Source organism: Phacochoerus africanus, chromosome 3 (genome assembly GCF_016906955.1).
Source record: "Phacochoerus africanus isolate WHEZ1 chromosome 3, ROS_Pafr_v1, whole genome shotgun sequence".
Classification (NCBI taxonomy): Eukaryota; Metazoa; Chordata; class Mammalia; order Artiodactyla; family Suidae; genus Phacochoerus; species Phacochoerus africanus.
The window spans coordinates 159,467,940-159,492,933 of record NC_062546.1 but is presented as its reverse complement, the minus strand read 5'-3'; the positions used below and the strand labels follow the sequence as shown (position 1 = coordinate 159,492,933).

The following is a 24,994-nucleotide window of genomic DNA, read 5'->3' as shown; positions in this document are numbered from 1 at the left end:
GAGCAGAGAGCTTAAAGGCTTTATTAGAGAAGTAATACCTCCTTCATTTCTCTAAATCTAAACTTATCAAAATGAAATATGTTAAAGATCAACAACTGAAACCATAAAGTCAGATAATTTCTACTCTGAAATTAAATGGCTATAAACATAGCATTACCCTTGTGTTTTTTTATTATATGTCCACAGTTTCATTTGCAATTCAAGCTCAGTTTCCTTTTCTTGACGTTGTTCCACCGTTGCGAGCCAATTACCATAGCAGCCAAATGCAGCCTTTGTTAGCTCAATTTGGATCAGACCATAATCATTGATATATTCTTGCTGTATAATATCTAACTGATGGGTTAAAAAAAAATCCAAAATTCTTATTAATGTAAATACATAAATCTTAAAGCATTCTAGGCATGGCAATTAACCACATCATAGATAACTTCTGGTATCTATAGTAACAGATTTTTAGATAAAGAGAAACAAACTAATGATTCCTTATGGACATCACTGCCACTAAAAAATGGAGCACATTATATAACCAATTCAGTGGTGATTATTCTTCAATGACCTTGAATTTTAGTAATGACTATGATCCACTTAATATGATACAACAAAACCTTTAGCTTACAGTAATGCTTTTCTTTTGTTTCTAGAAATAGCTTTTACATAAAATCTTGAAGCTAGATTCCACATCACTAGAAATAAGGAGAGCAAAAATAAAACCTCTAATTTTTTAAGAAGTGAAAAAAGAACAATATTTTAAGTAAGCTAGCATTATATGCACAATTTTTAAAAATTCTATTTCTTCATCTCCTTAACTAAAAATACATTAAGTGCCTACTATTTCCAGGCACTGTACTAGAAATGTACAAAAATCAGTAAATTTCCTTTCTCTGAGGGATTTAAAGGTGATGGAGAGAATGATAAAGTGTTAAGGCAGCAACGACAGAAATCTGTAAAAGGTACTGTGGGACACTAAAGAAAAAGTGGGAAGTCTGGATTGCATTTAGCAGGATCACAGGAAGCATCCCTCTTTAATCCACATTGAAATTTTTATTTTCAGCTCATATATATGACAGTTTCACCGCAAAGCAGATACATATTTGTACTGTCAATCTATATATTGTCATTTACTATCCTTGTGACTCAAAGGCACATATGTGACAGTTAATTAGAGTGTAGTATGAAACAATAAAATAGGCAAAGAGGCCACACAAGAACACCAACTGGCTTACATGTAGACTTCACCTGTAACTGTAGCCTCCTTAGAATCATGCTGTAAAACATCTGATAGGACTATTCAAATAGCACATGCACAGGATCTTGCTTTAGAAACTACTAAGTAAGTTGTTTGACCTCAGTGCCTCTGTAAAGAATTTTCATTAGTTTTAAGACTAGGCAACGAATCAAAATCTTACATTGTATAACTGTTTATCACTTTGAAGAGAATAAAACTGCAAGTGGCCAGGTTTCCCATTCAAAACCAAAGCTTTAGTTCTTGGATCAATCATCAAACCAGTAAAGATTTTGCTGTCTGCAAAAGAAGTGAACAAATAATATCTGAAATCAGGCAAATATTCACTTTTAAAAATGTACACAATTCCACACCCACCAAGGTCTACAATACCTTTCACTAGGCCTTGAATTACTGCGGATGCCTCAAGGTTTCGCTGAATAATTATTATCTCTGTAGGTTTAAAAAAAAAAAAAAACCATCTAAACATAAACAAGTAAAACAAACAAACAAACAAAAAAACAATTTGTATCACTCTAAAATATACCAGAACACAAAACAACTGAGTATGTTCAATTTCTTGGAGTGTTACTAGAAAATGAGGAATTTATTTTGTGATTTAACAGAAAAACCAGAAGCAGGGATGAAGGCTTTTCTGTTGGAGTTTCTAAGTTTTCAGCTCTGACTATGAATACATTTTAAGTGTTATTTCAGAAACTTACATGCCCCCAAAGAGACGGCTGACCTTGAATTGAGTCACTGCACTAACGGACTGCTCAGTCACGCTCTCTTGTGAAGGGAAAGGAGGCAATGGGCTATGGGACTTACATCTAAGCTGAGTTGTAACAGGCTGACCAAGTGCTCTAGAGGAATAGGAGACTGCCTCCATTGCTGTCAGAATCAGGACTCCCACACTGAGATCACGGCTGTCTCAAAGGAACATCTCACAGCAGTTTGTCAAAAATGTCGTTTTATTTGTAGCCCTACACTTTTATAAAAACTCTGGAAATGTTAGATTTTGGTGGCATCTAGGGGCAAAAAGGGAGTGGAGAAAAGAGGAGAAATGGAAGAATGGAAGAAAAAAAGCTTATTAAATCCTATGCTACTCTTACTTTGAAGTCTCTTATTTTCCATTCCCTACAGATGCCAGCTAATTAATGAAGTTACACAAATTGTATTTCTTCATGACAACAAATTTAGACTTACTGTTATCGGAGTGTGAAGTACAGAACAAATCCCCTGCTGGAGATACTGAGATATGTTCAATAGTAGCTCCTAAACGGGGGAGGAACTCCTTATTCTTCTCTGTCACCTCGCGCCACTCCACGAGGACAGATTCACGGCCACCACTCAGAAGACTGCTGCCTTCTCATCCACCCAAAGAAATAAAAAGGATAGTGTTTTGGGGGAGAAAAAAAAAAAGACATAACGAACATTTTAATTTTTCCTACTATGTTAGGGAAATAAACTACTTTTACAAATATGCAAACAAGTGTCTTTATATCTTTTAATAAACTTGAAAGACAAAAAAAGATTTAAAGACCACTGATTCAGGGATTTTTTTCCTTTGCAGTAATATCTAGTTTGTTGCTAACTCTGCTAATAACTAGAAAAAGTGGTTGAAACAAACATCCTCTTAGCCCAGATGGCTTCATTCGTGAATTTTTCCAAATATTTATGGAAGAAATAAATCAGATGTACACTCTTCCAGGTAACGAAAAAGAACAATTCCCTATTTGTTTCAAAGACTGGCATAATTCTGCACCAAAACTAGTACATCGTAAGAAAACAAGCCAATTTCACAAGAGATGAAAACTCCCAAATGAAATGTAAGGTCATTTTAACGTTTGAAAAATAAATCAGGAGTTCCTGTTGTGGCGCAGTGGTTAACGAATCCGACTAGGAACCATGAGGTTGCGGGTTCGGTCCCTGCCCTTGCTCAGTGGGTTAAGGATCCGGGGTTGCCATGACCTGTGGCGTAGGTCACAGACGCGGCTCGGATCTCACATTGCTGTGGCTGTGGCGTAGGCCAGTGGCTACAGCTCCGATTAGACCCCTAGCCTGGGAACCTCCATGTGCTGCGGGAGCGGCCCTAGAAAAGGCAAACCCCCCCCCCCCCAAAAAAAGAAAAAGAAATCAATGTAATTAACTCCACTCACAGAATAAAGGGAAAATAAATCATCATATCTTAATAAAGGCAGGAAAAGTAAATGATACAAATTCTACACCCATAATAAAAACTCCCAGCAACCTACTAATTGATGCGACCTTTAAAATTTCATCAAGGATAGCTATAGAAAATCTATAGCAAATAATCTGGTAAAACATTGACAACCTTCCCCCTCTGATGAGGAACATCAATACCACTTTTATTTAACATTAACTTGAGGTCCTAGAGCACTGAAATGAGATGAGAAAGGCTTAAGGATTAGAAAGAATAATTAGATGCTCAGAGACAAGCATGACTGGGTTCAAAGTAGAGCCAGTTTATAATGCTAACTTTTCTCTTAACTCAAACAGTTTTCAATCTTTTTTTTTTTTTTGCTATCTCTTTGGGCCACTCCCACAGCACATGGAGGTTCCCAGGCTAGGGGTTGAATCGGAGCTGTGGCCACCGGCCTATGCCAGAACCACAGCAACGCGGGATCCGAGCCGCGCGTCTGCAACCTACACCACAGCTCACGGCAACGCCGGATCCTTAACCCACTGAGCAAGGGCAGGGACCGAACCCGCAACCTCATGGTTCCTAGTCGGATTTGTTAACCACTGCGCCACGACGGGGAACTCCTTAACTCAAACAGTTTTCAAGAAACTATAATTTGTAGTTCATTTACACAATTTCTTTCTTCCATTAACTGCCTTATACATATACAGGGTCAATTCTGACATTTCACTGACAACTATGTACTATATATTTAACCATTACTTCTCATTTAAGAATTCAACCCTTTAATAAATATGATGATCTGTAGTACCTCCTTTATGAAAGCCCTGGCTCAGGGTAGAGCACTTTGTATTCTTTCTTTGCCTTTTTTTTTTTTTGAGTGAGGGCAACAAAATAAAGGAAAGTCACAGTGACAATATATATTAATCTTGGCCCTGATTTGACCAGAAAGACACAACAGAGAAAAAGAAATTGAGAAGAAAGGGCACAAGAAAACCACCTCATGTCAGGAGAGAATAAGACATTGCCTGGAACATCATATACGTATCTACACGCAGGGCCACACACACCCGCACTTGAATTTGTGGGGTGGGGTGTGAAGGAGGATGGAGGTAGCCTGTATGTTTTATCCAGAGGGTTTAAGTCTCTGGATGGAAATTCTCTTCTTAGTTCCCATATGTCACAGCTATATTCCTGTTGTACTACTCTAAGTGTGTCGAGTTGGGTCCCACCCTCATATACCAGTCACCACACCCCAAACTCAAAGCACGACAGGTAGGCTGAGGATACCTATTTCCTAAGGCTCCTCAGTTACACCCAAGTAATCCTGAAGGAATCCTGAGCACACGGTACTAAGACATTCCCTGGCAGTCTCTAGGGAGACCTGCAGGAAGAAAAACCATTTTCTCTAGGCACATAGTATTTGGGAGTATCTAGCCCCCCTCTCTGGAAGACCAATCAAAATACACCTAACATAACATTGACAACATAGGTTATGGGGAGCTAACAGTAAGCAAGGACAAAATGTACTTCTCCAAATTTCTGTTGAAGATCAACCTACTTTCCAGGTGATATTTTCAGTCATTATAGCCACTGTCATGCAGCTTAAACAGAAGATTTGAATTACCTTAGAATAGTTAATATGGCAATCTTACAGTTAAATAATAAACATTTGAAATAGACCTAGGTCCAAATCCCACTCACTAGCCATGTGACTTTAGGCAAGTTAGTCCTCAACTACAAATCTCATTCCCTTCATCTGTAAAGTGAGACTAATGCTTATTTTTAGGCAGGATCCAGATGGCGGAGGAGTAGGATATGGAGCTCACCTTCTCCCACAAACACGTTAAAAAAAATCTACATGGAGAATGATTCGCATAGAACACCTATTGAACACTGGCAAAAGACTTCAGATTTCTAACAATGGCAAGAAACCCTTCACATAACTGGGTAGAAGAGAAGGAAAAAGAGAGAAGAGAAAAAAGCAATCAGGATGGGACTAGCACTCTTGAGAGGGAGCCGTGAAAGAGGAAAGGAATCCGCATCCTGGGAGGCCACCTAACTGATGGAGAGAGGGGGGGGGCCCTGAAGCCTCAGAGAAAAACACAGCAGCCAGTCTGAGGAGGGCAAAACAGAGAGAGCGAGCCACACAGACCATGGGCACCACTGCCCCATGCACCAGCTGAGACACTTGAGTGGGGGCTGGAGGTTGAGAAGAGGCTTGGGAAATGAGTTCTGGGGAGAGGGGTTGGCTATGTGGAAACAGTCTGGGGATGGTAGGGAGCAGTGCACAACAGCCAAGGGAGTCCAGGAGGAAGACTGGGCCTGCCAGAGAAGTAAGGCACCATGTTGGGGATGTCAAGACCACCACAGGAACTTCTTTCTCTGTGCATGCGAGGGCTCTCAGGCGGCAGGAGGCCTCTTGAAGGGCTACAGGGGTGGCTGCAAACTGCTGAAGCCAACTTGGGCTCCAGGGGAGGGCACAGCCTACGGCCCCAGTCACCTTGGGGTTGTTGCCATAGATGGTCCTGCAACTAAGCACCACCTGTTGTCCCCACCTCCCTGGGAACGCACACGGTTGCCATAACCACTGCCAAGGGCTCTAAGCACTGACCCTGCGTCCCTGAGGGTCACTGCCACTGCCAAGGGCCCTGAAACCAGAAGCTCCTGCCACCCACTTCCCCGTGGGTCCTTACCACTGCCAAGAGCACAGCAACCAGGTGCTGCCTGCAGGGGCCACCCATTGCCCCCACCTCCCTGGAAGCATGCACAAGCCAAACACCTGCATACTCCCTATTAAGGGATAATGGCTTGCACACACTGAGGACAGAGACAGAAAGCACCCAAACCAAAAGCAGCCCTCAGGCCAAAAAAAAATAGTTAGGCCTCACAAGGTACCCAGGGAAACTCCTGCATATAAATAGCCCTCCAAGATTACAGTAGATAATTGTTTTCCCTAAATTCACACAGTTAAGAAAAATAATAAGCAAAATGAAGCAGCACTGAAACCATTCCAAGTTAAATAACAGGAGAATTCCCCTAAAGGAGCAAACAATAAAATAGACCTCTGCAGTCTAACAGACATCAACTTTGAAAAGGAGGTAATGAAAACATTGAAGGAATTAAGAATGGCTAACAACAGTTAACACATATTACTTTAAAAAGGAACTAAAATCTTTAAGGAGGAGTCAAGAAAACTGGAAAATTCATTTGCAGAGATGAAAACTGAGTTAGCTGCATTAAAGGGCAGAATGAATAATGCAGGGGAATGAATAAGTGACTTGGAAGACAGAATAATGGAAATCACCCAATCACAGCAGACAGCCAAAAGAAAAAAAAAAAGCAGTATACGAAACCTATGGGATATTATAAAGCATGCCACTCTACTTAAAATAGGGATTCCAGAAATTTAAAAATAAAAAGGAATTATACATGTATTTAAAGAAGTTATGGCTGAAAACTTTCCAAATTTAAAGAAGGAAATAGATACCTAGTTATAGGAAGCACAGAAAACCCCAAACAAGCTGAACCCAAACAGACCTACACCAAGACATATTGTAATAATAATAGCAAAAGTTAAATAAAGAATTCTAAAGCAGCAAGAGAAAAACAAAGACTTAATTACAAGGGATCCTCCATAAGGCTATCAGTTAATTTCTCTACAGAAATGCAACAGGCCAGAAAGAGTGGCAAGATATATTCAAAATTCTGAAAGGGAAAAATCTGTAACCTAGATACTCTATATTGTAAGATTATAATTTAAAATAGAAGGAGAACTGAGAATTTCTCAGACCAACAAAAACTAAAAGAGCAGAGCAATATTAAACCCGTTCTAAAAAATAATTACTTAAATAAGCCAGTATATGGATACAAAACAAACAAAAAAAACTATCTGTGAAAGCAATGATGAACAAAAGAAACAGCAAAAAGGATAAACATGAAGATTGGAAAAAAAGGACAGAACAATTATAAAATGTGGGCAAGGAGAATAAGAAAAATCTAGATGTATTTTTTTTTAGAATGCATTTGGGCCTATATGACCTTCTGGCTAAGGCAAGTAGATTTAGGAAGGGGTTAGCATACTTTAAAAAAGTGGAAAACAAAGAATACACTCACAAAAACCAAAAAGAGGAGTACACAATCATAAAATAAATTATCCAACCAAAAAAAAGAAAAAGAAAAAAAGGACAAAATAGACTTTAATGATAAAAGGATCAATTGAAGAAGAGGTTGTTACACTCAACACATATGCCCCTAATAAGGGAGCACCCAAATATATAAAACAAATACTAACATAAAAGGAGAAATTGATGGGAATATAATAATAGTAGGAGACTTTAACATCCCACTCATATCAATGGACAGATCTTCTAGACAGAAAATCAGTAACGCAACAGAGATCCTAAGTGACATAGGAGAACAGTTAAGACTTAATTGATATTTTTAGGACATTGCATTAAAAAAACAAACGAAAAACCCCACAGAATACACATTCTTTCAAGTGCACATGGAACATGCTCAAGAATTGACCACATACTGGAGCACAAAACTAACTTCAACAAATTTATTTCAAGCATGTTTTCTGACCACAATGTCATGAAACTAGAAATCAACCACAGGAAAAGAAATGAGAAAAACTGACTACATGGAGAATAAACAACATGCTACTAGAAAAACCAATGGGTCAATGAAGAAATTAAAAGGAAATTAAACCCCCTAAAAAATCAATAAAGCCAAGAGCTGGTTTCTGACAGGGTATACAAAATTGACAAATGTCTAGCCAGATTCACCAAAAAGAGAGAACCCAAATAAACAAAATAAGAAATGAAAAAGGAGAAATCTCACTGGATACTGCAGAAATACAAAAAAAATAAGAGAATACTATCAACAACTATATGCCAACAAACTTGACAACTAGAAGAAACAGGCAACTTTCTAGAGATGTACAGCCCGCCAAAACTGAATCAAGAAGAAACAGATAATTTGAACAGACCAATAACTAAAAATAAAATTGAATATGTAGTAAAAATAATTAAAAAAAACCCTACAAAGGTAAGACCAGGACAAGGTGGCTTCACAGGTGAATTCTACCAAACATGTGAAGAATAATTTATACCCCTCCTTCTTAAACTTCCAAAAGACTTGATGGAACACTCCCAAAGACATTCTGTGAAGCCAACATCATCCTAATACCAAATCCAGAGAAAGATACTATCAAAAAAGAAAATCATAGGTCAGTATCTCTGATGAACAGATGCAAAAATCCTCAACAAAATTTTGACAAACCAGAGATAGTGAAGGAGTAAGACATGGCGCTCACCTTCTCCCACAAACAAAAACATAAAAAAACCCCATCTACATGTAGAATGATTCACTCAGAATATCTACTGAATGCTGGAAGAAGACCTTAAACATCCAAAAAGGGCAAGAAAGCTTCCATATAACTGGGTAGAACAAAAAAAAAAAAAAAAAAGAGAGAGAGAGAGAGAGAGAGAAAAGGAAGCAGCATGGGACTACCACTCCTGAGAAGAAGCTGTGAAAGAGAAAAGGAACCTACACACTAGGAAGCCACCCAACTGACAGGGAGACTGGCTGAGACAGAAGGACCTCAAAGTTGCCCAGAAAAGTGCAGCAGCTGGACTGAGGAGGGCAAAGCAGATTACAGGAGGCAGGGACAAACCACAGCAGTCATCTCAGAAACCAGATGGGGGCATGGTCTGCCACCACTAGGGGTCTGTGAACAGGCTCCACCTGTGGCCATAGTCACCTCAGAGGTCAGCAAAGAGGGCACTGCAACCAAGTACCACCTGTTCTTGCTCTCACTCTCCCTGAGAACACACCCACCCTGCTGCTGCCACTGCCAAATCATCTGGGCACTGTATACACATGCCCGATCACTGTCACTTCTCAGGACTCTGCAACTAGGAGCAGCCTGTACAGCACCTCCTGCATGGGTTAAGTGGGATGGGATGCTTCTTGAGTGGCCTACAGGTGGTAAAGTCAAACCACTATAGTTATCTCTGACTCCAGAGGTAGGCGTGGCCCACCACAACTAGGGGTCTGTGAACAGGCACCACAGTGGCCTCAAACACCTCAGAGGGCACCACAACTGAACACCATCTGTTGTTGCTCTTACTCCCCTGGGAACTCACACACCCTGCCACTGCCAAATGCTCCGGGCACTGCCTAAATCCGCCCGAAGCTCATTGCCACTTCCCAGGGCCCTACAACTAGGAGTAGTCTGTGCCACTTTCCAGCAAGTCTTTGCTACTGTCAAGAACCCAGCAACTAGGCACTGACTACTTACTGGCTCTGCCTATTGCCTCCTTCTCCTTGAAAACACACACCACCCTATCAAGGGGATAATAGCCTATTCTCACTGAGGAAAGAGACAGCAAATATCCAAACTCCCATACCAAAAATAAATAGTAACCCCCGCAAAATACAAAGGGGTGCTCTTGCATAGAAATAGCCCCCAAGACTACAGTATTTCGTTTCCCTAAACTCACAGAATAAGAAAAATATAAGCAAAATGAAGAAGTTCAGGAACCATTCCCAGTTAAAGATCAGGAGAATTCACCTGAAGGAGCAAGCAATGAAACAGACCTCTGCAGTCTAATAGATCCTAAGTTCAAAAAGGAGATAGTGAAAATACTTGAAGGAATTAAGGGTGAATATGATAGAATTAAGAGTAGATATAAACAGTAATGCAGAACTTTAGAAAGGAACTAGAAACTATAAGGAGGAGACATGAAAAATTAGAAAATTCATTTGCAGAAATGCAAACTGAGTTAAAGGCACTAAAGAGCAGAATGAGTAATGCAGAGGAACAAATCAGTGACTTGGAAGATAAACTAATGGAAATCACCCAATTAGGACAGCAGACATTTGTTTTCTCACCAAATGAAAAAACATGAAAGCAATATAAGAGATCTATAGGATAATAATAAAGCAGGCCAATCTACACATAATAGGGATTCCAGAAGGAGAAGAAAAAGAAAGGGGGATTGAAAATATATTTGAAGAAATTATGTCTGAAAACTTTTCAAATCTAAAGATACCAAGGTACAGGAATGCAAAGACAGCTCCAAACACGTTGAACCCAAATAGGCCCACACTGAGATATATTATAATAAAGATGGCAAAATTTAAAGATAAAGAGAGGATTCTAAAGGCAGCAAGAGAAACACAAAGTGGTAATTATTAGGGAACCCCCATAAGGCTATCAGCTGATTTCTCTACAGAAACACTTCAGGCCAGAAGAGAGTGGCAAGACACATTCAAAGTTCTAAAAGGAAAAATCTGGAGTTCCCATCACGGCTCAGTGGTTAATGAATCCGACCAGGAACCATGAGGTTGTGGGTTCGACCGTGGCCTCGCCCAGCATGTTAAGGATCTGGCATTGCCGTGAGCTGTGGTATAGGTCACAGACACAGCTCGGATCTGGCATTGCTGTGGCTGTGGTGAAGGCCAGCAGCTGTAGCTCCGATAAGACCGCTAGCCTGGGAACCTCCATATGCTGCGGGTGGGGCTCTAGAAAAGGCAAAAATAAATAAATAAATAAATAGGAAAAATCTGCACCCTAGAATACTCTACCCAGCAAGAATATCATTCAAAATAGGAGAAATAAATAATTTCTTCAACAAAAACTAAAATACAGAAATATTAAGCCCATTCTAAAAGAAATGAATGAAAGGGCTTCTCTAAATAAAAAACAAGAAATAGGAAGAAGAAAGAGGAAATCACAATTGGAAAGTAGTCACTTATATAAGCCATTATACAGATCTAAAAGGGGAAAAAAAACCCAGCAAACCAAATTTAATACGTAAAAAAAATCACACACCAACACCAAGTGGGATTCACCCCAAGTTCACAAGATTCACCATATGCAAATAAATCAATGTCATACACCATAATGACAAAAGCAAAGTCCAAGACAACATGATTATCTCAACAGAAGCAGAAAAAACATCTGCAAAAAATTCAACAACCATTCATGATAAAAGCTCTTACCAAAGTATAGAGGGAATATATCCCAACACAATAAAAGTCATTTATGCCAATATAATACCAGGAAAAAATCTGAAAGCCTTCCCACCTAAACTCTGTAACAAGACAAGGATGCCCACTCTCTCTACTTTTATTCAACATAGAATTGGAAGTCCTAGCCACAGCAATCAGATCAAAAATAAATAAATAAATAAAAGGTATCCAAACTGGAAGAGAAAAAGTAAAATTGTCACTATATGCAGATGATGATATTGTACACAGAAAACCCTAAGGACTCCATACAAAAACTATTTAATCTGATAAATGAATTCAGCACAGATTTAAGATGAACATTCAGAAACTGGTTGCATTTCTGTATATTAATGACGAAATTTTAGAAAAGGAATATATAAAAACAATACCTTTTAAAATCATATGCCCAAAAGTAAGATACCTAGGAATAAACTTGGCCAAAGAGGTGAAAGAGGTATACCTGGAAAACTATAAAACATTAATAAAGGAAATTAAAGAGGATTCAAAGAAATGGAAATCATGCCATTTGCAGCAATATGGATGCAAGTAGAGATTCTCACACTAAGAAAGACAAATATTGTATGATATCACTTATATGTGGAATCTAAAATATGACACAAATGAACCTATCTACAAAACAGAAACAGACTCACAGACATAAGGAACAGACTTGGGGTTCTCATGGGGGCAGGGGGAGTGGGATGGACTGGGAGTTGGGATTAGTGGATGCAAACTACTACATTTAGAATGGATAAGCAATGAGGTCCTTCCATAGAGCACAGGGAGCTATGTCCAATCTCTTGGGACAGATCATGGTGGAAGATAATATAAGAAAAGGAATGTATGTGTATATGTGTGTGTGTGTGTGTGTGTGTATGGCTGAGTCACTGCTGTACAGCAGAATCTGTACAACATTGTAAATCAGCTATTCTTTAATAAAAATATAAAAAAAATGCTTGTCTTCATAGGCTCAAGGTTTAAATAAGATAATGGATGTAAAGCATCAGTATAGCCATCTTTGCTGATAAACTATGGCTATACTTATGGACAACAAACACCTAGCTATGTACGCACACATTAAAAAAAGGTAATATAAATAGGTGTATGTTAATAACAGAGACTATCACAAGTATACCTGAAACCTCAAATATATGGTACTGTACTGAGCAAAGCCCAAAGCACAAGGGTGATATACATCTAAGTGCTTACAATTCATTTGGCCCATGCAATTCTAAATCTTTCAAACTATAAATATCATGAATTAAAATACTTGGTTCACATACTTCCAAAGTTCATTTTAATTATTAAACTTGTACTTACCTGTCACTGAAAAGGCCAAATCCATAACCAAGTCATGGTGCCAATGTAAACATGTGTATGTATATTTCTTTTCATCATCAAAATTCCTCCTATTGGAGAAAAGCAAAATTCTTAATTTGGCCAAAGGTGTATGTTGGGAAAACAATGGCATGCTAAATATAATGAACCATATCAAGCCTTATTGCCCTTAATACGCAAAAAGCATATTTTCTAATTGTAAACCAGTCACTTCTGCAAATAGACCATCCTAGTATCCTACTAGCTCAATATTCATTATTGTCTCTCTTTCCTTTTTACTTAAAGGCTAACAACAAGTTCTCTTTAATAAAATGATTATAAGCAAAATGGAAATTTTCAGTCCCAGGGCCAAAGGCTGAAATCCTAAAACAGTAAGTCTGTGCAATGAAGAGTACACTAATAAAAGAAAGGGAGGATGCCAGCAAAGCCTAATTTTTATTATCAGCTGTTAACCTTCAGTTATATCCTTTTCCTTGCACCAGAAATACCCCTATTCTGCAGGACTAATCTAAAATAAATCAATGACAACCATGCTCTTCATGAGTTAACTGACCAAAGACGAATTTTGCCATCCTGGTGACCAGTTGCTATGCAATCTTCCTTTGGGTGACATGCTACACATGTAAAATTGTTCTTAGCATGTTTCTTACTTTTGGATGATGATAAAGTAAATCTAGAAGAAAAAAACATTTCCCTTGATTATTAAAGACTTGGTGAACTGTACTTAAGTAAAAGGTAGGCCCCACGCTTATCAACCCAAACTGGAGTGCTCTCAGAATTCACTGAACATAAATGCGTGATTTTTAAGAAAAACTGTGATTGAGAATTGAGAATTTTGTCTTGTAAACATTATTAATTCACAATATAAACTTCACATGTACAACATTAGACCATAATAATTTGTCTATGGAGGCTACTGACAGTGAGGTAAACAGCAGACAGCTTTCTGTCTTGGCAGTTTGTTCAAATTTCTTGTTAAAGCCAAGTTATAGCATGAAGTATGGACAAGCTTAAGAAATCATATCTGATGTGAATGGCTCATGTGTCCAAAGATGTCAAGATCCTTATTATACTGGAAAGGAAAACAAATATATTATCCACATTTAAAATATATATTAATTTTAGGTACAGCAAGGTTGAATGGGCTAATTTGACTCATTTTATTTATTTATATTCTGGCCACACCTGTAGCATGTGCAAGTTCCCAGTCCAAGGATCGAACTTGCATCACAACAGCGACTCAAACCGTTGCAGTAACAATGCTGGGTTCTTAACCTGCTGTGCCGCAAGGGAACTCCTAATTTGATTCATTTCAAACTCAGGTATCCCCAAAGACCATATTCATTTCTACAGACATAAAATGACAATGAAGATCACCTAGGGAGGCCTTTTGATACCATGCACAGCATCATCTAAGTGTATAAGGAGGGATTTGGGGCGAAAGAGCTCCCTAGATTGTGTGACTAACAATTTTAACCCCTTGAGGGTTAAAAACTATGTATTTTGTGGTTTCACAATTACTTATAAGAGGAACAGAAACAGTTTTGGGTTGCAGGTATGAGAATGGATACAATTACAATGAACTCAAGTAAATAAAGCTATCAAAAAGGCATTCTTACCTTGATGTTGTTTTCTTTTTGAAAAAATAAACAGACAAGTAAAAGTCCCGTACTGCAGCAACATATTCTCCCTGATATTTCAAAAAGAAGATAACATTCACAACAACAGTAAACACCCTTTAAGAAGAAATACTCTCATTACAAAAGTTAACACAGTAACAACAAACTTTTTGCAGGTATATTAACGTGAAATGATATAATTTAACTATGGAAAGGATACTTCACTTCATAAAAAATTAAAGGATGAACACAGGTTCTAAATCCTAAAAATAGTATAATGATTAGAATTTTTTTCTATTAAGGCATAAATTTTATACAAAATGCAACACTTGACATATGTATAGATCCATATAACTACCACCATAAATAATCAAGATTTACAACATTTTTCCTTGCCTCAGGAATGTTTCCTTGTTCCTCTTTCCGATTATTTACAATGCCCCCACCCTTGCCAGCAACTATTGATTTCTATTACTGCAGCTTACTTTTCTGCCTGTTCTATTAACAGAATACAAAAAAGATGGCAAATACTTTCAACGTCCCTCTTTAATTTGGGCTGTTCTAGTGGATGTGAAAGTGCTATCTCACTGTGGTTTTAATCTGTATTTAGCTAATGACTATGATGAAAAATAATGAAGTTTACAATGCTAAGAGTTTCTTTAATCTATAAATTAATCCTTTTCAGAACAAAGCCCAAACAATGCTACTAAACTTAAGACTAAAGAAAAATGCCGCTAAAATGATATCTAGGGGCTTTGTTGGTACTTGGTTTTAATAAATAATGTGGTTATTTATAAGGGATGGCTAAATAAATCATGATATGAACATCATATAATCATTATTCTGATTAACATTTAAGCGCATACACATGCTGCAATATGAAGAGAAAATAAACATAAAAAAGCCTTGATATAATCACCTGGTTTGGGAAAAAGTATGTTTAGGAAAAAGTCTAGAAAAAGATTCCTCAAATATTACTAGTGAAGCTTAATTTTTTAACGATATTTTTCTGCAGTTTCTGGATTTTTTTATACAGGCGTATTATTTATAGACACGGAGGTCATATTTTTGAAAGACGTATCTACAATGAAAGGATTTAAGTGGCTTATAAATGGTACAAGCTAATACAGTACAAATCCCAAAATATTGATTTTTTTTTTTTGGCCAATTTGTGTACAAAGAAGACAGACTATACAAAAGTTAGAATGGTCCAAGAAAAATCTATACCACAAATATATGCTAAAGTAATAAGATAGACTTCTTAGTTACTAACAAAAATATTAAATCACTGTAACATAAAATACTCAGAGGAAAGATTACAGAAAAGAGATCTTATGTACAAAGAAGAAAACCAACAAAACAAATGTTACCTCATTTCCAAAGGCAATGCACTTGGGTGACTGGTTTATGTAATCCAAAACAATGGAAAGCTCCTTAGCTTCCACTTCCTGACTTGATGATTTTGGTAGTTTCACTGAAACCAGCTGAAACACATCTAGCCAAAGGCAGCTATATTAATATTAAGCTTCTCTAGGGAAAGTGAAGATGCACATTTGTTCATATAAAACTGTTAATTAGTATTCCGGAATTAATTTGATGTCAAGATAATAATTGTATGCTATCGTGAACAAGTTGTACTCTTCATCTGAATTTGCAAGTTTTAAGTGGAAGTTTAACTCTAAAACTCATATTTATTTGTACATGTAGAAATAGAAAACAATTTATTTTACTGGTGCATTCTGCCTTCCAAAGTACTGAGCTGAGCTAAATGGAGATGGAATATGATATATTGGTGAACTGAGCAGACAAAAAGCAGCAAACCACCTTAGAACTTTCAGAAATGCTATGTACTTGTCACACGTTCCTAGAATAACTCTCTATTTCCGTAAAACTGACATCCTTTTCTCTTTCCATTTCATTAAAAAAATTTCTCAAGGGAAAATAGCTATTATTTCACTACACTATCTCTTTATCTTCCTAGACTTTTATAATAAACACAAAATCCTCTATCATATCAATCTACCATTTTCTTGTTTTCCAGCGTGTTTTTCATGCTCTGTACTCAATTCTTCTAGCCTTTTCAGTCATCTCAAACCTCACGCCTAAATCCCAAATTTTTATTTTCCTTTCCAAACTTATTCTTTCTCACACTCCCCTGTGGAGGAAATGGCACTACCCTTTACCTAACTTCTTAGACTAAATCCTTGAGTCACCTCTATCTTCTCTCATGTCCCACACCAAACCACTGGCAAACCCTACTGGCTTTATCTTCAAAAGACACCCCACGTTTAATCATTTCTCACCACCTCTACCACTACCACCTACCCTAAGGCAAGGATCATGCTTCATATCCTAAACATCAGGAGTAGTGACTTCTTCACAGCTCTTTCTACTTCTACCCTTGGTCTTTAGTCCCTACTCAACCCAGGAGCTAGTGTGTTCTATTACCACTAAGACCATGTCCCTCTTTTGCTCAAAATTCTTCAATGGCTTTTTAATCTACTCAGAACAAAAGACAAAGTCCTTCCAAAGGCCTACAATGCTCTACATTATCTCTTCTCCTCTGGCTTACTCTAATCCAGTCTCCCTGCTATTCCTCAAACATGCTGGCAATGCTCTTAGAATGTCCTTTTCCAATATAGCTGTATAACTTATTCTTCCTCTCAGGAGCATCTCTGACCCTATTTGGTATGTATTCTTCCCTTGTTGCCTATTTCCTTCCCATTTTATTTTTCTCTAGAATACCTGTCATCTTTTTGGATTATGCGACTGATCTAGTCAGCTTACTGTTGGGATTATTGTCTGTTTCGTTCTTTGCAACTAGAACATTTGGCTCGTGGTAGGTGTTTAATTAGCTGTTGAATGAATTAATTACAAGGAGTCAAGAAATGCCACCATAAAAAAATGATGTGTAAATAAAAGATTAACTTGTTTTTAAACTTGTTTTAAACCAGTGAAGGATATTTCAATATGATTTATACAAATTTCTATTAGACACTCTGGCTTTGGACTGCGGAAAGAAGATGAAACAAATGAAGTAAGGATGTATATTTATATATATTTTGAGATTCCAATCACAGAGGATCTTTTCACATGCTGAGAGTCCACTATGTTCCAAGTACCGAAGACTTAACAATAGATCCCATCATGAATATAATTCAGATTAGAATAGAGCATCTGACGTTTACACAGATGACTCTAAAAGGCTAATGACTATGATCTTTACTTTAGATCTGTAGTTTCCTATACCAGCTTACACATTAGACTCAACTGGGCAAATATTTAAATAAACGAATAGGCCCCACCACAGAAAATCTTACTTTTTAAGTTCTTAGAGTGATTGTAATATGCAGTCAGTATTAAGAATCACTTGTTCCCGTGATATGGGTACAAAGTTTTGTTACTGCTCTTGGCAACTACCCTTCCAAATGAGAAATCATGTAGTTGAGTATGGGGAGTGGCTCCCAAACTAGATTCATGAGCAGAACCACCTGGGGAGACATGAAATGCAGATTCCTAGACCAAATCTCAGACCTAGTGAATCAACTGTCAGCCAGGAAATTAAAAAACTTGAATTTTCAGTAAGCATGTAGACAAAGAATTCACAATAATTCTATTTGTATATAAAACAGAACTTAAAGATTGAAAACTATTATAGGAGTTCCCATCGTGGCGCAGTGGTTAATGAATCCGACTAGGAACCTTGAGGTTGCGGGTTCGGTCCCTGCCCTTGCTCAGTGGGTTGACGATCCGGCGTTGCTGTGAGCTGTGGTGTAGGTTGCAGATGTGGCTTGGATCCAGCGTTGCTGTGGCTCTGGCGTAGGCCGGGGGCTACAGCTCTGATTCGACCCCTAGCCTGGGAACCTCCATATGCTGCGGGAGTGGCCCAAAGAAATAGAAAAAAGACAAAAAAAAAAAAAGAAAAGAAAACTATTATATTTAAAGTCATCTGGTAAGGCAACTTAATCATTTTAAGAAATATATTGTCAGGGAGTTCCCGTCATGGCTCAGTGATTAATGAATCCAACCAGGAACCATGAGGTTGCGAGTTTGATCCCTGGCCTTGCTGTGGGTTAAGGATCTGGCCCTGGAACATTTTTTGGAATGGCTCTTAGAGATGGTCTGTGGTTCACATAAGAAAACTGAACATATAGCTTTATTCCTTCTTGCCTTTTTTTTCTTTTGCCATTCTTGTGGCACGTGGAAGTTCTTGGGCCAAGGATCTGACCCGAGCCACAGCAGCGACAATGCTGGATCCTTAACTGCTAGGTCACCAGGGAACTTCATGTCACATTTTTTGTTAGATAAAATAGTACTCATTAACAGAGTTGGTACCAAATTACTTTTAACTAAAAAAGATTTAGCTCTCAGAATTTTGACTATTCTCAAGTTACTTAAAAGTCCATCATATAACAATCTGCACATTTGTCTCAGCAAAACAAACAACAAAAAAATCCCAAAACAGAAGTTCCCGTTGTGGTGCAGCAGAAATGAATCTGACTAGGAACCATGAGATTGTGGGTTCGATCCCTGACCTTGCCCAGTGGGTTAAGGATCTGGCATTGCCGTGAGCTGTGGTGGAGGTCGCAGACGTGGCTCGGATCCTGCATGGCTGTGGCTGCGGTGTAGGCTGGCAGCTGTAGCTCTGATTTGAACCCCTAACCTGGGAACCTCCACATGCCCTCAGTGCAGCCCTAAAAAAGCAAAAACAAATAAAAACAAAATCCCAAAACCCCAAACAAAAAGCCACTACCAAATTCCCCCACCCTAAACCAAAAAACTCCAAACCAGCACCAGCACCACTGTGGAAAGAATTCACTTAGCTAAGGAGCTGTGAGCCAATCTAACTGACTGTCCAGTAACCAGTTTAAGGCTGCTTTATACTTTGAATTCTGAATACAACTATATTCAGCACAGAGTGCAGTGGCTGAGGTCTGAGATTACAAAAATTCTCTGGATATATCCTCCATGTCAATATGCTAATGTTATTAAATTCACTGCTAAAGGACAATTATTTGTAATCACTGATGATTACATTTAGAATTCCTAAAATGCTCTGAAACATGGTAGTTTCGATGGAATATTGTTCCAATGATAATGACAGTATAATAACAGTAATTTAGCCACACTATTAGTTCCTACTAGCCTGCTTTCTATACCATTTCCTACAGATTCAAAATCAACAAATGGATGTTTAATGATGACTAAAATGATAATGATGCCTCAGAATGACAGATTTAGTTCAGTAGGAAGTCACATTGTAGAACGGCTTTAAACTTGGAGTCTATTATTGCAACCATGTAGTTTATCATTCCCTCATTACATATTTAAGAATATGTAATAATGTTGAAAGCAATTTAAACACCAACTCCAAAAACTGTTAACTTTAGACTAAAACCAAAATGTTACATTTGAGAAACTGTAAAATGTGAAAAGAGCCATTCAGTGCTATATGAAACAAAGTAAATTTACTATACCTGGTTTTTCTTTATTTATTATAACAAAGACAGAATCCTCAGTATACGTAAGAGTAAAGAGGGCATGGAGTTTACATCCAACTATGAAAGTCTGAAAGATAAAAAGCAGCATATTAATCATTCATCTCCTGGTGCCTCTTCCCTAACTTCCATAATGGGCAGGGATTTTTTTCCATCTATTTTGCTATACCGTCAACATCAGAAGAAAGGCTTTAGGAGACACGAAATATATTTTTGCTGAACAGACTTTCAAGCTAATTGTTATAGATCTGTTTTTTTTCCCCCCCAATGGTTGTATATAAAATTCTATTGAACATCAAATTATAACTAACAACAAGATTACATTCTGGAGTTCCCTTGTGGCACAGCAGGCTAAAGATCCAGCTTGGTATCTGCAGCAGTTTGGGTCACTGCTGTGGCATGGGTTTGATCCCTGGTCTGGGAATCTCCACATACTGTGGGTGCAGCCAAAAAAAAAAAAAAAACTAAAAAAATTGAAAAGTATTACATTCGAGTATTACATTCTTTTCTATGAACAAGTTTTAAGAACTATATTCACCTGCCATTATTTCAACAAGAGATTCCTAAAGGTGAGACTGCTGGAGTAAAACATATTTATTCATTTTCAGTCTCATTCCCACTGACCATGTACAAAAGTATCTGTTTTTCTACACTTTGCTATATTTTTTTTCAATCTGCAGCTTGGCTAAACTGACAGGGAAAAACGTTGTTACCTCCTTTATGTTTAATTATTAATGGGCTTAAACCTCTTTTCACGTTTAATGGTTGTGTCTTGTTTTCTGTGTATTACGTATTCCTATTCTGTGTCAGTTTTTTTCCCATTGGGTCATTAGCTTCTCTTTATTGGTTTTTGGCATTTTTTTTGCATACTGGTGATAATAACTCTTGTAAATATTTTCTTTCAGTTTCATTGCTTACTTTTTGGTTAGACTTTTAAAATTTTGTATAGATAAATTTATCTTTTCTTATACGGTTAGTGAATTTCATGACTTGCTTAGGAAGGCTATCTAAAAGATTAGGCCTTTCAATCCCACTGTCACTCAGTGGGTTAAGAACCCAACAGTGTCCACAAGGGTATGGTTTCATTCCCTGGCCTCACTCAGTGAGTTAAGGATCCATTGCTGCCGCAAGCTGTGGCATAGGCCAGCAGTTGCAGCTCCAATTTGACCCCTAGCCTGAGAACTTCCATTTGCTGCAGGTGTGGCTATAAAAAGAAAAAACAACAGGAAACAATATGTCATTAAATTATGTTGACATTCTTGCTCAAATAATCAAAAGGGAAGCTTGATCCACGTACCTTTATCAGAATGCCATCTACATAGTCCCACAGTTTAACCGTGCCATCAAAGGAACAAGAATATAGCTAAACGGGTAAAAATGGTACAAAAGTGATTTAAAAAAAGAACTACATTAAGATATCTAATTAAGTGCCAATATAGAAGGTATTGCCTGTTCATTAAGTCATTTTTAGCTATAAAGAGTAAGTCATTTACATTGTTTTTATGAAGTAAAAAAAAAAATCTTATCACAATTCTTTGCAGAAAGCAGATCCATCAATTTCAAGCTTTAAAACAAGGAAAAAAGTCAATCTTCTATCTTCAGGAGGGAGATGGGAAGGTATTGAGTTATAAAAAGCACCTAAGAGAGAGTTCTCATTGTGGCTCAGGGGGTGACCAATCCGACTAGTACCCACGAGGAGGCAGGTTCAATCCCTAGCCTCGCTCAGTGGGTTAAGGATCTGGCATTGCCATGCACTATGGTGTAGGCTGGCAACTGCAGCTCCGATTTGACCCCTAGCCTGGGAACTTCCATTTGCTGCATGTGTGGCTTAAAAAAGCAGAAAAGAAAAGCACATAAGAGCTAACTGACATTTTCCGAGAACCGAGGCCTTTATTAGCAGAACTGCTTTCATCTTCCATGGGTATTAAGGAATGTTTCTCAAATGATATGAGGATGTCTTAAAAAAAATCCAACTCATCAAGGACCAATATTTTCATAAAATACAATCAAAGTTATGTACTTAGAGGCTATGGCTATGTCCAAGTGAGCTAAAGTTTTAGATACTCAATTTCTATACTTATCTTATTGCAAACCTATAACCAACACTTTATGATACTGGTCTGTTGATATATCCCAGTAACACCAGAAGGCCCATTTTTTTGTCCCAGTGGACTGAGTTTCACTAAGGTCACCCTAAATTTTCTTCGTTGATGTTATTGTGAAAGCACTTCACTCAATTTTGAGTTTTTTGAAAGGAAGATGGTGGAGTAGGAGGATGTGGAACTCACCTCCCAACATGAACACACTGAAAATATATTTACACATTGATCCCTGGCCTTGCTCAGTGGGTTAAGGATCCGGCCTTGCTGTGGTGTATGTTGCAGATGTGGCTTGGATCTGGCATTGCTACGGCTGTGGCACAGGCCAGGAGCTACAGCTCCGATTAAACCCCTAGCTTGGGAACCTCCATATGCCACGGGTGCAGCCCTTGGAAAACAAGAAAAAAAAAACCCAGAAAAAAAGAAGAAACATGCACCTCAATGTTCACAACAGCATTATTTTATAGCTAAGATATGGAAGCAGCACAATAGATGAATGGATAAAGATATGGGGGTGTGTGTGTGCATATACACATTAAAGTAATAGAATATTACTTGGCCATAAAAAAGGATAATATTCTGTCATCTAAAACATAGATGGACCTAGAAATATTATACTTAGTGAAATAAGACAACAGCAAGATCCTGCTGTGGCACAGTGGAAATGAATCTGAATAGCATTCATGAGGATGCAGGTTCAATCCCTGGCCTTGCTCAGTGGGCTGGGGATCTGGCATGAGCTGTGGTGTAGGTCACAGATGTGGCTTGGATCCCACAGCACAGAGGGTCCTAAACAAGTTGAAACAAAACAGACCTACACCAAGACATACTGTAATAAAAACTGCAAAAGCTAAAGATAAGAACATTCTAAAGGCACTTAAATAAGCCCCTGTACAAAGAGTAAAAAAAGAAGAAAAAAATTTCTTTGAAAGTGATGATAACCATGATGAACAGCAAAAGGTTGAACATGGAGATATAAAAGAGGTCATCAAAAACATAAAATGTGGGGGAGGAGAGTAAGAAAATGTATATGTTTTTTTCCCACCAGAGTGCCTTTGAGTCTATATGACTACCAGTCTAAGGCAAGCAGATAATGGAAGTGGTTAACATACTTGAAAAACAGAGAAGCCAGAAATGAAAAACACAACAGATTCACAGAAACTAAAAAGAAGAGGACATATCTATAGCACAAAAGAAAATCATCAAACCACAAAAGGAAAAACAAAAAGAAGGGGACAAAGGAAAAACAGAGAATGAATGGGAAAGCAAGGCTTAACATGGTAATAAATACCTAACTGTCAATAATTACCTTAAATGTCAATGGGATGCTCCTATCAAAAGACAGAGAATGGCAGAATAGATTAAAAAAAACAAGAGTTACAATATGCTGCCTAAAAGAGACCCACCTTAGGGCACAGAGAGTATGGGGATAGAAAAAGATATTTCATGAGAATGGAAATGACAAGAAAGTGGGAGTTGCAATATTCATATCAGGTATCAGATTTCAAAACAAAGCCATAAAGAAAGAACACTATTTAATGATAAAAGAATCAATTCATGAAGAGGATATTATACTCACCAACATCTATGCCCCTAATATAGGAGCACCAAAATACATAAAACAAATTCTAAGAGACATATAAAGGAAAAATTGATGGGAATACAGTAACAGTAGGAGACTTTAACCCTCCACTGACATCAATGGATGGATCTTCTACCAAAAAAATCAATAAGACAACATAGATCCTAAGTGATACAATAGAACAGTTATACTTCATTGAGTTTCAGGACATTACATCCAAAAAAAAAAAAAACCCAGAATACACATTCAAGTGCACAAGAACAGTCTCTATGACCACATACTAGGGCACAAAACAAGCTTCAACAAATAGGAGTATAAAAATTATTTCAAGCATCTTTTTTGATCACAATGGCATGAAACCAGAAATCAACCACAGAAAGAGAAAGGATTAAAAAAAAAAAAAACAGTTGCATGGAGACTCAACAACACTCTAGTTAAAAAAAACCAAAAAACAAACAAACAAAAAACCACCAATGGGTCAACAATAAAATCAAGAGAAAATTAAAAAATACCTTGGGACAGATAACATTGAAAACACAACCATACAAAATCTATGCTATGCAGCAAAGCAGTTCTCAGAAGGATGTTCATAATGATACATAACTTCCTCAAAAACAAAACCCAGGGAGTTCTCATCATGGCTCAGTGGAAACAAATCCAACTAGTATCCATGAGGATATGGGTTCAATTCCTGGCCTCATTCAGTGGGTCCAGGGTCTGGCATTGCTGTGAGCTGCGGTGTAGGTCACTGATGTGGCTTGAATCCCATGTTGCTATGGCTGTATCCAGCAGCTGTAGCTCTGATTTGACCCCTAGCCTGGGAACTTCCATATGCTGCTGGTGCAGCCCTAAAAAGAGAGGAAAACAAAAACAAAAACAAAAAACAAAGAGAAAAATCTCAAATAAACCACCTAACTGCCTCTTAGAAGAATTAGAAAAAAAGGGAATTCCCGTCATGGCGCAGCAGAAATGAATCCAACTAGGAACCATGAGGTTGCGGGTACTATCCTGGCCTCACTTCAGCGGGTTAAGGAACTGGCGCTGCTGTTAGCTGTGGTGAAGGTTGCAGATACAGCTTGGAACTGGTACTGCTATAGCTGTGTCAAAGGCTGCTCTGACTGGACACCTAGTCTGGGAACCTCCATATACCCTGGATGCGGCCCTAAAAAACAAACAAAAAAAAAAACAGGAAAAAAAAAAGAATTAGACAAAAAGAACAAAACTTAAAGTGAGCAGAAGGAAGGAAGTAGTAATAAAGATTAGAAAGGAAATGAATGAAATAAAAATTTAAAAAACAATAGAAAGAAATAATAAAAGAAAGAGCTGCTTTTCTGAAAGGGTAAACAAGATTAACAAACTTCTGGCCAGGCTCACCAAGAAAAGTGAGAGAACCCAAATAAACAAAGTAAGAAATGAAAAAGGAGACACAACAACCAACACCACAGAAATA

At 37.8% G+C, this 24,994-nt stretch overlaps 1 protein-coding gene across 2 annotated transcripts in view; it reads right to left on the bottom strand.

The window, feature by feature from the left end:
• WDR75 (WD repeat domain 75) overlaps positions 1-24,994 on the bottom strand; it is a 42,869-nt gene that overhangs the window by 10,325 nt on the left and 7,550 nt on the right. For both annotated transcript variants that reach the window (XM_047773049.1, XM_047773050.1), the window contains exons 3-12: positions 21,161-21,226; positions 19,843-19,933; positions 15,736-15,860; positions 14,366-14,436; positions 13,300-13,419; positions 12,729-12,817; positions 2,429-2,587; positions 1,616-1,675; positions 1,407-1,522; positions 158-333 (exon numbers count right to left, since the gene is read on the bottom strand). In XM_047773049.1, the coding sequence (XP_047629005.1) occupies positions 158-333; positions 1,407-1,522; positions 1,616-1,675; positions 2,429-2,587; positions 12,729-12,817; positions 13,300-13,419; positions 14,366-14,436; positions 15,736-15,860; positions 19,843-19,933; positions 21,161-21,226 (1,073 nt within the window). The remainder of the gene's footprint in view (positions 1-157; positions 334-1,406; positions 1,523-1,615; positions 1,676-2,428; positions 2,588-12,728; positions 12,818-13,299; positions 13,420-14,365; positions 14,437-15,735; positions 15,861-19,842; positions 19,934-21,160; positions 21,227-24,994) is intronic.